At 33.9% G+C, this 14,713-nt stretch overlaps 1 protein-coding gene across 2 annotated transcripts in view; it reads left to right on the top strand.

Moving 5' to 3' along the window:
- Positions 1-13,858, top strand: part of LOC117322070 — a 30,117-nt gene extending 16,259 nt beyond the window's left edge. Inside the window, exons 5-16 of one of the 2 annotated variants that reach the window (XM_033876809.1) lie at positions 2,978-3,061; positions 4,103-4,177; positions 4,371-4,493; positions 4,908-4,997; positions 5,379-5,477; positions 5,758-6,441; positions 6,685-6,747; positions 8,550-8,636; positions 9,055-9,075; positions 11,663-12,173; positions 12,475-12,740; positions 13,255-13,858. In XM_033876809.1, coding sequence (XP_033732700.1) covers positions 2,978-3,061; positions 4,103-4,177; positions 4,371-4,493; positions 4,908-4,997; positions 5,379-5,477; positions 5,758-6,441; positions 6,685-6,747; positions 8,550-8,636; positions 9,055-9,075; positions 11,663-11,838 — 1,502 coding nt within the window. In that variant the 3' untranslated portion in view covers positions 11,839-12,173; positions 12,475-12,740; positions 13,255-13,858. Of the gene's footprint in view, positions 1-240; positions 1,589-2,977; positions 3,062-4,102; positions 4,178-4,370; positions 4,494-4,907; positions 4,998-5,378; positions 5,478-5,757; positions 6,442-6,684; positions 6,748-8,549; positions 8,637-9,054; positions 9,076-11,662; positions 12,174-12,474; positions 12,741-13,254 lie in introns of those variants that run through there. The other variant, XM_033876810.1, reaches the window with a different exon arrangement.
- The last annotated feature ends 855 nt before the right edge of the window (positions 13,859-14,713 follow it).

The following is a 14,713-nucleotide window of genomic DNA, read 5'->3' as shown; positions in this document are numbered from 1 at the left end:
TATGTATCAATTAATGCTATAAACATTATAATGATCATATAGTCGCATTTAAGTAATCAGTTTAATAACTGCACTTGAGAATGTGGTTATACAATGCTAAATTCCATTGTACCCGTTCTTCACTTAAAACTTTGTTATATGTAATTTTGAATTGTGTATAAAAATTGTACATGGAAGATGTTGATAAAGTACTTGTAAATGACCACTAATATATCGCCATGTTTTGTTCTCTTATAATAGTGTCCAGTGCATTTCCTGTAAGGACTGGTGTTTCAAATGTACAATCCGGGGGATTTCTTATGCAAAATGGCATCCCAGCACGGTCTAGTACATTTCCTATTCAAAACAGAGCGTTTCGTGTTCAAAATGGAGTATTTCCCGGTCAAAATGGTGTCTTTCCTGGTCAGTTTGGCAATGTTCAATTTCCTGTACAGAATGGCGCGTTTTTTGTGCCAAATGGAGTTTTTCCACGAATTCAGAATGGAGTCTCTGCTGTTCAGATGGGTGCATTACAGGGTCAGAATCGAGTGCTTGCTCTTCGGAATGGCGCGGTACCTGTTCCAAATCTAATGTTCCCTGCTCAAAGTACTGTAGTACCTACAAACGCAGGTCCATTAGGTAATCCGACAGGAATGACGTCCTCAAGTCAGATGCTCCAGAGTCAGACTGGAGCTAGCAATGTACAGGGTGGAATACTTCACAATCAAATTGGTGCCTTTCCAGGTTTTGACGGTGTCGTTCAAGGTCAATCTGGTGTCATCGCTAGCCAGTCAGAAACACAAAACCCTGGTGATACTACCAGTACGATAACGGATGGTATAACGATCAGCTCAGAACCTACACAAAGTTCTTCAATCCTTCAATCCTTCAAAAACAGGAGTCTTTGTTATTTTGACATATCGATCGGTGGAAAACCTGTAGGGAAAATACTTATCTATTTATTTGATGACATTGTTCCTATCACTACTGCGAATTTCCGTGCACTGTGTACTGGGGAAAATGGATATGGCTATACCGGTTCTACCTTCCACCGTGTAATTCCTAAATTCATGATACAAGGCGGCGACTTCACAACCGGTGATGGTACAGGGGGACACAGCATATATGGAGGTACTTTCAAAGACGAGAATTTCATACTGAAACATAACAAAGCCGGGGTAGTTGCTATGGCAAATGCCGGGCCAGACACTAATGGGTCTCAATTCGCCATCACAATGGCGGAGGCGTCCTACCTGGATGGAACGCATGTAGTGTTTGGTGAAGTCGTACAAGGCATGGACGTGGCAAGGAAGATTGAGAGTGTAGGAAGTGCGGAAGGACAGGTTGATCCCGCCAACAAGGTTGTCATAACGCAGAGTGGTGAAGCCTTTATTGGTACAAAGTAGTCCTCTATTGGCAAATGGAGTTATATATACATAGTTCTACAAATACCCACTGGCGGGAGGGAAAACTTGCATCGGTACTGTTTTATAACATATTGTGCAATGGATATATTTTATATCTGTGATTTTAAAACTATTCTTAGTATGGAAGTACAGCACAAAGCAATAAATAAATTTGACTGGATGAAGATTTCCTATCAATGTTATGATAATTTTTTTCTCAAATATGTGGAAACAAGTGATGGCGTGGTGTTGAAATGATATATACATCGACTTTTTTTGCAGATTGAAATATAAGACAACAGCAATGAAATTTGTTGAAACCAAAATCAAACTGATTTGTAAATTACAAAATAATATTTCAATATTAAAAAAGCAGACGTTTCACAAAATATTTTTCAAATTGTCGGACTGTTGACAATGGTCGATGTATATATCTTTTAAAAAACAGCGAAAAGACACCAGTGTTACTAAACTACTTTTGAATGTCAATAGGTTATTACACCATGGCGTCTTTCTCCTCAACGTGTTGTTCACATACAAGAGTTTTTATGTAAATGAAATATAACATATCGGACTACTCCGTCATCGACAACTAAAGTCCTTTAACTGACTCACGGAAAAGTGTCATCAAATACATAACTGGACCAGGTGGTAACGCTCTAAGTCTTATCAGCTGCTTTACATTGTTAAGTCAGTCTGACACGTTATCTAAAACATGTACAAGCAAAAACTAAAATGTCATTTTCTCCGCTTACGATCCACGCTATGTGTATAGCTCTTTATATTATACAACCGGTAACTAAGTGTTTCTATTTTCTAGAAAATAATATTTCAACTTATGATAGTTACACTCTCTAAACCAAAAAAAAACTGCTAATGTGTGATATTTGCATTTATATATTTTTATGAACCATCAATCAACATCCGAAATTTACCGATTTGTATTTAAGTGAGTCCGTAATTGCGTACCGGATGTCCTTGTTGATTCTTTGTTTAGATGTTTCGTTTTTTTTCCCGAATAAAAAAAAATGCGATCTCGATGTAGTAAATGTGTCAGCTTTCTTTCCAAACTAAACGTATTTCCCAGCGTACCCCTAATGATACAGCGTTTCGTTCCTTTTCAATTTGTCATCACAAGCCGGTGAGGTTATTAAAAACGATGAAAAAGTCCTTTTGATCTAAGCATTAGACACACACAATTAACTCCTGAGATCCTACATTACTTGGTAAGGTATATATCGTATAAGGAACTTTTACTAAAATATCTGTTTACACATACAGTCGAACCTTGTTATCTCGAAGTTAGCGGGGTCACCTTCGAGTTATCACGAGGATTCGAGGTAACCAAGTTTATTTTATGTAGAGTTTTTACTGCAGTACTGAATTTTTGTCCTTCGAGTTAAGCAGGGTCTTCTAGTTACAGAGTTCGAGTAAACGGAGTTTTACTTTTTCATTTCGAAATACAGCTATTTGATTTGGTCTGTTGAATAGTTGCCGTTAATGAATAGAAAAAGTGGACAATTAAACGAAAAATCTACATAATGTTGTACGAAGCGAAAACAATGGTCCTAATATTGATACGTCGATTACAGATGCCGATGAGGAAGAGAACCTCACACCTGATCAAAGATTGGCCAGGCGACGCTTAGAAGCGTTAAACAACATATTTCAGCCAGGTTTGAGGGTGAACGATGCGTTTTCAGATTGCGTCATAGTTAGAGACTGCTTTTTCTGACCAGATCCATTTTGCATGTTAAATGGATTTTATCAAATAATGTAACGAAATGTGAGTTTGAAGTTAGAATCAACGCTCGCTAGATACAGAAAGCGCATGCCTACTCTGGCGGAAGTAGTGCCAGTATGACGTAGTCCTTAGATTGATTCAACTTCCGAACTGGCAGAGCAACATCTAGGAAGCGGCTCTAGAAGTATAGTCACGTGTTTATTGTAAGTAATACTTTCTGTGCTATAGAGTCAGTCATAGTGCATGTGCTCAAATGTGCAATTGTTTCGTCAACACTGATTTATTTATTACGATATTATTATTATTATGAACTATGTGAAAGCAGATTTGATCAGATGAGGCAAGTTTATTCACTGAATTATCAATTTCACAATTTTAAGGAAATATTATTTATCAACTTTAATCAAATGAAGGCAATGACTACTATCAGACCAGATATCTGTTTTACGATATGAAAAAACTTTTTTTTCAAAAACAATGCTAACAGAACAATGGCGATTATGTCGTCTAAGTTCAAAGCATAAAAATGCGCTTACATAAGGGTGTTGGGGTACATTTTGGATATGTAAATGGAAATAAATAGGTAAAATGTATCAAAGATATGCTACTGTAGTTGTTAAGCTGCTGCCAAATATAGAATAGATGTACGTCTGTAGCATGGAACAAAGGAGTACTGACGAAATATATATATGTCAGTTAGATTTAGTCGGCAGTATGCTTTTTATTAGAGAATTTTGCAGGTAGACATTGTCAATTCAGGTTTATTGTATTATAAAGTTAAACAATGATGATTAAGAAAAAAAATCTTATTCAGAAAAAAAAATCTAATTTCAAAACGTATAAACTTAACTGTCAATTTTTTAAAATGCTACTATAAATAGTAAAATCAATAGTTCTTAACTATCTAAATTAATTAAATACAGTGTCAATATCTGTGTTTATTCGTGTGTGTATCGTCTCTCTTCATACGCAGTGCCAGCTCCCCTGAGCTCAATGTTTGCGAATGCTGGGAACATGTCGCAGATCAACGTAGCTTTTGGCCTACCAGGTGGGCATTTTTTGAATTCAAACAATATTCAAATGATGAATAATCAATATATAAAGCTGTGAACTAACAAATTAAACATTAAACAAGAGAAAAATATGTCTATCACTAAAAATAAATAGCTCAGATGCGATAAAATATCATTGTTAACAGAATATTTATGTTTTACGATATGGTTGTTGACTACTGTGAACAGCTTACCCAACCAGTAGCACGACCAGTACCACTAGTACCACTACTACCACCACACCTAGTCCGATTGCTGGAAACTGGAGGGATTTTCTCAACAGGCCTCTACAGCCGCCCAGGAGTTTCAATGGTTGGTTGGTTTTATACACTTGTCTGTTCCGAAAATTCTTCTGTCATATATTTGCGTCAGGTTAGCCAGTGTTTATGGCATGTTATTCTATTGTTTAAACCATTGTTTGTGACGGTCTGCTGCTTTGTCTTTTTGTATTGTAGTGAAATATGTTTTGAGGAATTGTACATAGATGTTTTTATCTATATATATCTTACATATTACACAATATATTTCCTCATATCCTATAGATGTATGACTTTTAATTTTCAACTAAACACAAAATATTTTAACTGTTTATATTGCTATGAGCTATTGGTCTTTTCTTTTCAAACTGATTTGCAAGATATAACTTAAATTCCTAGAAAATGTATTTTTCTTTATCATATTAAAACATTTACAGAATAGACATAAAATTAGTTTTTAATTTGACAGGAAATATTGGAAGATCGTTAACTCCGTTTGGTACCCGGTTTAGTGGTTCACAACCTCAGGCATTTGGGAATAATGGTGTAGGTCGAAACGGTTTGTTTGTGACCTTTCTATCATTTGTTTTGTATATATATTTTGTATATATATATTGTATATATATTTTGTATATATATATATTGATATTAATCCAATTGTGTATATGGCTTGTACAAATCTTCAGAATATAAACTTCTAAAGCATTGAAAATGTCACAAATATTAATACAGTTCCTATTCACATTCTATTTTTTTTTTATTATCACTGATAAAATGTTATTGTGTCTGTTATATACTTGTGATAGATCAGTCATTGTTTGCGTCTAATTATCTTTTCATTCAAAAGATACAATAAGAACATTCATAATTTCTGCAACAGTTGTATATGACAACTTATAGAGAACGTATAATATTATACCATTATCATACCATGAAATAGTAATCAGCAGTGCAGCCGCCAGAAACATCATGCAGAATGTTTTAGGTAGAAGTGGAGCCGAACAGGCATTAACAGGGCTACCATCTTCCTTTCCCTCTGGTTAGTTACTTTGTTCTAATCATCATCTCAAGTGTTGTTTCTTCTGTCAAAATCTCCCCTCTTTGTATTCTTCTTATCTAATTATGCTTATCACAAGTTTCTCCTATTTCCGGAAGAACATTTATTCCGTTTCCAGCATCTGATTTGACATAATAAATTTACATCTAGAAATATATTTCAATGTGTGTAAACGATATTTGAAACGAAATTAATACATTAACTTAAATATTAGTTATGGAAATTTGTCATATCAACACAAAAATCGGATATATTATTCTAGGAGACCTGAACTCCATCGTAGCTAGTACTGCACAACGTTTTACCCAACCGAACGGAAACGCCAATTCCAATCGACAGGGCACCAATCAATTTCGTACTGATGTGAATCAACAAGTCAACAACCAGTTCCCTTCCTCGCAGATCCCGAGCGAGTGGTTCCGAACAAGGGCCACCAATTTTCAAATTCAGGATCCACCTTCTGCTATATCCGACCGTTCGGAAGTGATTAATACCTTTGTGAATCAATTTAATGGTCAACAACAGATTCAGCCAGATAGCATCAATACAGTGGCAGATTTTCCATTGTTAAATAGAATGGTTCAGCAAGGCGTCAATTCACAAATAGGAGGTGACGGGAACAGCCTTGCCTTTCAAATGACTAGCGAACCGTCTTCACAAATAAGTTCGTTCATGCAAGTCGCTCCTCAAAACTTCGAGGGAACGTCGTCTACAATAGACGTTTCACAGCTACCTCATGGAGAACAAATATTTCCTGCAAGACAACAAAGAAGAAATTTTGTTACTATCACAAGCAATGTCCCGTTTAGCAGTAGCATGTCTCAGGCTCACTCTAATTCTGGCACTTTGACAATCATGCCAAACATGCAGCAGACCATTACTTCAGGAAATAGCATTCCCTTCATGTCACAGACTAGTCCAACGGAAACATTCATAACAGAATCAGGTGCGTCCCAGTATTGATAAGTTATGAAATACATCAGATTAATTGGAAAAGTTGTCTATTTCATATATTGAAATTAAAATGATAAAAATTCAGTAAAGGAAAGAGATTCCTTAATTAAATATTTATCCATGGACATATGATGATTTTATACAATTCATATGTTTATATACAATGATTTCTTGAACAAGATCAGTATTATATATCATTATATGAATATGTTTATAATGCATTTACTATGTTCAGGATTTCCAATATCTGACGGAACTGTTACTATTCAAACTCTCCCTGACACCATGTGGATTCCTGGTAACCGTCAATTATTTTACTCTACATTGTGTTATATTTCATGCTTATACTGCAATAAAAATCATGCCTTGTATGCGCATGAAACATGCTTGCCTTTTCGTTTTAAACTAATCGGCGCTTCGATATGGCTTACCGTAAATATTTGCTTAGAACGAAAAGCTTGAAATGTTTGGTTTGCATAGTGTTTCAACAATATCAGCATCGATATATAGATTTAATTTATCATGCTTAATGCACTAGTTATCAAAGAAATAAAGAAAAATATCAGCATGAAACTTTCGCTTTATGTTGTATTTGCGACTTGCTTCCATATCTCGTTTGAAGTTTGCAGAACCAATCTTTGTTTCAGAATATATTCTATGTGCTTATTTGTTAATTTGTGTGTATTGAATTATGATGGCATTATTAATACATGTTGTCTGCATGCTTATAAATATACATTACCTGTTTTAACTATGTACAATATTCCACTTAACAACAATGCGTTCTTCCCTCTTAATCTATTACGTTGTTCCTTTCGAAATGAACACTAGCATGCACGTGCAACCACAATACATTGTTATGGTGACAGGTGATTCATTGTTATGAATGTTGTTTCCGGATACTTGTAAGACGTCTATGTACAATTAATATTGCATGTATCTTTATATACCTACATCATTACTTACACATCAACCTATGTTAATCTGACCCCTCACATTAATGCCACGCGCTGTGTCATGCTGAGTTTTTGCATTCAAACGCCGATATCGATTAATCAGTAAATATTACGATTTCACTGCTTTGCGGATGTATTTTCACATTACTATTTTTTTCTAACGGAATATTAATTTTAAAACATGTTATGGATCGTAGAACATTTAATTTTGTAACCTGATTCTATCGAATACTGCAAACCCACGTATTTTAGCTGTAATCTTGGTTTACCGATTTTCGTCTTGTAAACAATCCGCTTAATCATAATTGCGCTTATTCCAATGTCTAAATTTTGATTTGTACGGCAAGTCATATGAGTTCGCCAATTCATTCACCGTGCAAATATGTTTGAATTAGGTTATGCGCTAAAATTTTAGTGTGCGAAAATAGAAACGTTTTCATAGTACTAACAACTGCTTTGTAGATTTGCGCTATATATGTACTTACAGCGGCGCCCACCCAACAGCGACCATCGTCAGCATCCAACAGTGTAGACTGGGCTATGCTTGATGAACTTATGCAGCAGCAATCCCGCCAACAACGTGTCACTGAAACATTAACATCCAATAGGGCACCTGCCCCAGGTTAGAAATTTAACGAGATGATACTAACAATTCATAACTTCCTATCTTAGCGCTTAGCATAACATATAGGTAAATGAATAACCCATGTTTTCAGAAAAAGGAGTAAGTGAGAGTAAAGTAGCCAAACTTGCTATGTTTGGTGTTTTCATAAATCATAAATATTCATGGCACTGTCGTTTATGTTACACGCATGCGTTTCAGATATTTGTATTTCTTTTACAAATAAATTATCAATTTAGCAGTTCATGCAGTCATCGGCTATTGACAAAAGTATTGCTGATATTATTGATGATATAATCTTGATTCGAGGTAGATTAAGTTATATTAAATAATTCTTAATACTCATTCGATATGTTATAAGGGTAGAATGCATGCTTTAAAAACCTTATCCTGAATAGTTAGAGACAAAGCTGAGTTGACTAGTAGTAGAATTCATTGATTTCATTTAATTAATGTACAAATTGAGCATTTTGAGATCATTAAGAAAGTATTCATGGTTTTATCGGTTTCCTGTTTTTGCAGCAGCTAACAACCCCAATGATGGGTTTTCATTGAACCAGATTGATCTCTCCCAGTTTACTACCAACTTAGACGCCCTAGGAGGCACAGGTATAGTAGAATGAAACTATCTAAATAGGACTTACGGATTCTCTTATACTTATTGATATGTATTTAGATATACTGCATTATAAATGAATTATAAATTATGTAGTAGTAAAGTAGACTGAAAAATATTTAAGCATTTAACTGTTTTGATATGATATTTATAGTCAATATGAATGCCAGATATTTGCAGACAAACGCCATATTGCGTACTAGCATGAATGACAAGTATTTTAGCATTGAATCTAGTAGTAAGACACTTTCTTGAAATTAAACGATACTCATAGAAAGCAATATTTCAATAAGATGAAGCCAATAATTCAACTAAAGAGGTTCAGAAATTGATTCGTTAATTCTAGAGAGAAATCGATTTTCATTTTTAGATCATATTATTGAATAACATTGTTCACGACCTCTTTTGCAGGACTGGATGCACAACCATCAGGTCAGCTACGAACACAGCTATGACATGCTAACCGTGTCATTTAAAATGAACAATAACAACGGCACTAGTCAGTGTTAGCATGATAGTAGCACTGTAACAAAGTCTAATAACAGTGTGGACATATATATATATATATATATATATATATATATACGCTCTAACACGTGCCACAGTTGACTAAACTACATGTAATATCAGAATTGATATATGATTACAATTCTGATGTTCGAAGCACGCGAATATTCATACTATATTTTGTATGAGAGTTCTTACATGCTATTCATTATTTGAATTTTTTGAATTTGAATTATGATAGCATTTTTATATGGGTTCTACATAAAAGTCATGTATATATTACATGTATATATATTATATTACATAGCACATCATATGCTATTAACGCTTATTAATATCAATTAGGCGTTTTGAATGTAACTTAATATTGAATGATTAGCTTTTTCCTTGACAATTAATTTATTTTCTGTATTTCTTGTATTTGATACTAAGGTGACTAATATGTATAATATTCGTATTTTGTGATAAAGATATTTTCATGTCTCTCTCAAAGACATTAATCATTAACCGGTTAGTATGCTATTTAATCTCAATATTATAATGAATACATGTCTTTTAAAAAACTACTAATACGTGTAGCATTTTGAAGAATGTGGATAACAACACGATGTATTTCCCTGACTGTTGTATAGCTAGGGCTGCACTCGATTGAATTATTTATACTATTAAATAAATCAAACCTAACCAAAATTATATTGAAAACTCTTCCAAATCATTCTATTGAAACTCCATCTCATCTCTTTGACAAAATATCATATGATAATGCCTAAATACAAGACTAAGCCTGTAAATAGATAAAGATAATTACTTAACATAATGTTTCAGACTGTTAACTTATAACTTTTATGAATTTCATTGTCTAGTTTCTTTAGTCATTTTAAGGATAAATTTGCACTATGAAATACTATCGAGTTGAATATCGATAGCATATTTTTCATTTGTATTATAATATTGTGTGTTACTCCGATCTTAAGAATAGTTCTCTGTGTTTATGAGCAAACCAATTTAGAAACAAATAAAAAACAACAACAATATACTAGTATGTTTTATTGTTTTATATCAAGGGAATGCAACCTATCCAATTGCGGTTTTATGTATGCATTTTTTGTTTCACATCGTCAGCCATTGTCTATATCATATTCTTATCTGTGTATTATTCGTGAAACAAACCTCTTGAACAAAGAATATGAAAATTTGATCCCGACAAAATGTTCAAAATTTATTTAATGTTAACATAATTTAATATTAATTTCTTATTTAGAGCTCTTCTGCGAAAACAAAAAAGAAATCAACTTGAAGGAACATTGTGTTTCTTGTGTATATATTTAATTAAAGATACTCGTTAGATATATGTGTTACGCCTACCGACCCATTATACTAATTGAATTAATATATATCACACCGAGGTGCCGCTATTGCACTTAATCTCACAAACGCTCGCTCATTATATCAGTATTTATAAGTTGCACCTGCTTTAATAATCATACATTGCGCAGAAGTATATACAATTTTATATAATCTTGTACTAACCACATTGTTATTTGACCACACATATTGATAATTGGGCTGAACTCTTTTCTACATTATTGATCCTGCCTTAGTTTTGGGAACCTACCATATGTTTCAGCAATCGGAATTGTAAATATTAAGAGAACCTTGTTAATGTAAGGTCTAGGTGTGGAAATGTAAATATTGTACATATATCATTTACACAAGTGATTAACCCTTATCTTAGCAGTTGTAATTTAGTAAAGTAAGACAATTAATCCCAAAGAAAAATCCTTCTTAATAATCTAAACAAAACAAAAAACAAAACAAAAACAAACAAAAAAATGTAAGGAATTAGGATTTCAATTATTGAAAGAGAATCCAGAAAACCACTGTTTTCACTATACATTATTACTGAAATCGCAAAATACATGCTAGGCATATATGATTTATATGAGCAAAACAAAATGGCAAACAAATGTGAATTTGTAGTAATAATCCATACAGGTAATTTGGGTAACATCAAATTCCTTCTATGTATATGTCGTATCGGCAACATCGATGATGAGAAACTGCGGTCGAGTAGGAAGACAGTGAGTATATACCAATCTTTATCTACCTAGGGTGAGTATACTTGTATTGACCACTCAGTTATATGTGATATACAGCAGAATAGTATCTATAGTTCAAAAATTATATAGGAATATATTTATACATAGTTAAAACTGATAATATTTAAGGTTGATCTCATATAAATGCATGTCCTACTGAAAACACTCACTATAATGCATGCTAATCGTACTAATTTGAAATAACAACGCGTAACTGAATATATAAAGATAAGGACATTCAACAATGAAGCAATGAAGAAAATTAAAGATATCTGAAAGTCTCGCAGTAAATAATTTTTTTTATAACAAATAAATTAATCTATCAACATGTTCTAAACACAATCAGTAATAGTGATATATCAGCAAAACAATGTAGTGTATCCATTTTTATTGTTTTATTGTTGCTGTTTTAGTATTCATGCCAGCAGCAACTCTTCAATCATCCCAATCATCAACTGCTACGTTAGCAGCACAAGAAGCAGCAAGAGCAGCGGCAGCACAACAACGAATCGCCATCCTTAACGCTCGCAGGAACCAGATAGCTATAAATGCTGCTGCTGCCGCCGCCTGCCGCCGCAGCTGCTGCTAATGCAAGGTCCCAGACTGCAAGAACTGCTGTTGCAACACAGGCACAGGCTGAAAGGTCAGCAGCTGCAGCTGCTCAAGCTGCTAGGGCAGCTACAGTTGCCCAGGTTGGTATATCTGCTGGATCAACCCAATTCCTCAGACCAGTTGCAACCTCTCAAGGTACACTACAGCAGGGTATACGGACAGTTGCGACAGATTTGTCATCTGCAGCAGCAGGAAGATCGCTTACTGCGACTTTACCTGCACGGAGAAGAGGGCCGATCTTTGCAATTGTTCCGCTGACATCACGTGCAAATATCGATGACATGAGAAAGTTTGTACGGGAACTATCAGCATGTGAGTAACTTGTGCATATATTACGATTTACAAACATTTCCTATGGTATTGTTGATATGTTGGTTTTTTTAAAATAAATTTTAGTGTTAGGAATAAACCGTTTAACTGTTCAAGGATGTAACTAAAACCAAATCCTAGATTTACATAACGGAAACAGAAAAAGGCTACCTTTTCGGAACACATGTTTTTGTGCTTTTTTAATGGTCTCCATTTTTATCATTTTTTAATTTGATGGTTTCCCTTGCACGTCAGTATTATTTATTTATTTTAAAAATGCATTCCTTATTTTAAATTATTTTAGCAATATCGCTGACAAGCAATGAACCGAGTCTGGGAAACAATGCTTTACAAACGGACCTACTTCCGTTGACAAGTCTGCAAGAAACAGGAGCAAGTGTACCTCAAGGTATTTCCATTGCCGGCGATTCGCTACCACCTGTTACGCCTGTCCAGGTTATAAACACGGTTTCTGCTGAAAGCAATATTCCTGGAGAGGGACCTGTGACCATTTTGAGCGACGAACCTTTTGCTGTTCCTATCCCCATCCAGGACCCGTCAGCCAGACAGGTATTTAACAGTTCACATTAATAACCATTTTCAAAATCATGTTTATAAAAAAGGTATCTATAATACGGTATTTATTTATTTGACGGTATTTTGCAATTTTTGATAATAAAAAGTGGAATAAGTATACATGGATATTGTATATACAAAGAACCAACTGCTGTAGCATACACTATTTAAGATAAAATAAAGACAAGTGACAAAACGTGTCTATGCTTGCCAATGTAATAAAAAATAAAAATTGCCAAGTCATTTCTTTAATATGTGACTTAGAATATTCCATATTTTAAGTGGCAAGATGATTTTTGCATACACAGCTTTTCGCTTGTGGTAAGGGTATTTGGAACTACTGCACAAACGAAGAGGTCAGCTACGTATACTGCAGTAGTCATTTTCTTATTACTGTTTTAGGAACAAAATATTTGAATATCACATTATGGTTGATATATTTATTGACATATCAAATTAACAAATAACAGACATTGTTCAGATATCTATAAATATTGTTGCTTTCCAGGCAGTCCCGATACCTGTATCAGCTCAGTGAGAAGGCAATGAGATTGTATTGTGAAAAATATCCTCCATTTGAAAAGACCAAGAAGACAAATATTTGGGAAAGACGTCATTTCTGGATGTCGTGGAATAAATCTAAAATAACTTATAGCTAATAATGATTATTTATCATTGGTTTTCACGTATCATTGTTTGATAATGCATGAATATTTTAACATTAAATTACATGATCATTTGCATATATTTATAATGTATGAAACGTTTATCCATGATAACATACAAAACATCAAAATTAGCAAATCACAACATGCGACTACAAATTTAGTCAATATATATATCAAGTATATATATCAGTGTATAGTTTTAATATGACTTCATGTAAACATTTTCATTGTTGTATATGAATCATTGTTATATACCACTGTGTGTATATTTAGGGCATCATGACCGCATCTATTTAGCGTTAAGGACATTGTAAGATTTTGTATATCAGTCATTAATCATGTTAGTCTTCTATCATGTTATGTTATTACTTTCATTTGTGGTATTCTATGAATATGTTTTACTTTGTATGACATTGTATTTTAATAAAATATAAATTGACTTTTTCTTTTGAAACCTGCTTTTGAAAATTTAAACTAAAAAAGAAAAAATGTAGTCTGGATGAAATAAATTATATAATAACTTCACCAAAATGTCGGTTTTTATAGGAAAGTTGGGTTATGCAAGATCGAGATATTAGTGAAGACATCCTACTCTTCCTTCAAACCAATGCTTGGTATATTGCCAGGTGTTTCTCTTGCATGACCGAAATATGACAGAAATACAGATATAGGATTTTAAAAGCGGGCTGAAGTTAGCAGAGGATTCGTTATTCGAATCCCCATTAACGAATAACGAATCCGCTGCTAACTTCAGCCCGCTGTTTTTAAATGAGTTTTCATTTCATTTTTATTGAACGAGTCTTAGGTTTTATGTTGCCTTAATGAGCAAAATTCAAAACTTCAATTCATGACGTAACGACGTTGTCCATATTATGAGGTCACAGTCGATTTTGTGACTAGCGCAGCCAATGCAATACGCCACAGGGTACATTCAGGGTATGTTAATTATGCTAGTAACACATAAAAAATCATTACATGGGAGAATTCGCTCTATAGAAAGTCGATTAAAAAATAATCATTATAATTTGGAGTGAGGAAGATCGATAACAACGCATGTCGCAACAAGAGGATCGAAGAAAGTATCAAATAAAAAGGAAAACTGTGAAATTACAGACAAAACTGAACGAATGCATTGTACTTAAAATTGACACGCATTTAATGTGGCACCGCCATATTTTTTTTTTAATTATGGAAGGCCACAAGCTATCTAATTCACAGTTAAGATTATTAATCCCTTACCGGTGAAACCGGGGACTATAGGTATGTCTGTCTGTCCGTCTATCAGTCAGTCAACTCAGT

The sequence above is a fragment of the Pecten maximus genome, chromosome 2, assembly GCF_902652985.1.
Source record: "Pecten maximus chromosome 2, xPecMax1.1, whole genome shotgun sequence".
NCBI lineage: Eukaryota > Metazoa > Mollusca > Bivalvia > Pectinida > Pectinidae > Pecten > Pecten maximus.
The sequence above is the reverse complement of the archived record's forward strand: the minus strand, read 5'-3'. Positions and strand labels throughout refer to the sequence as shown.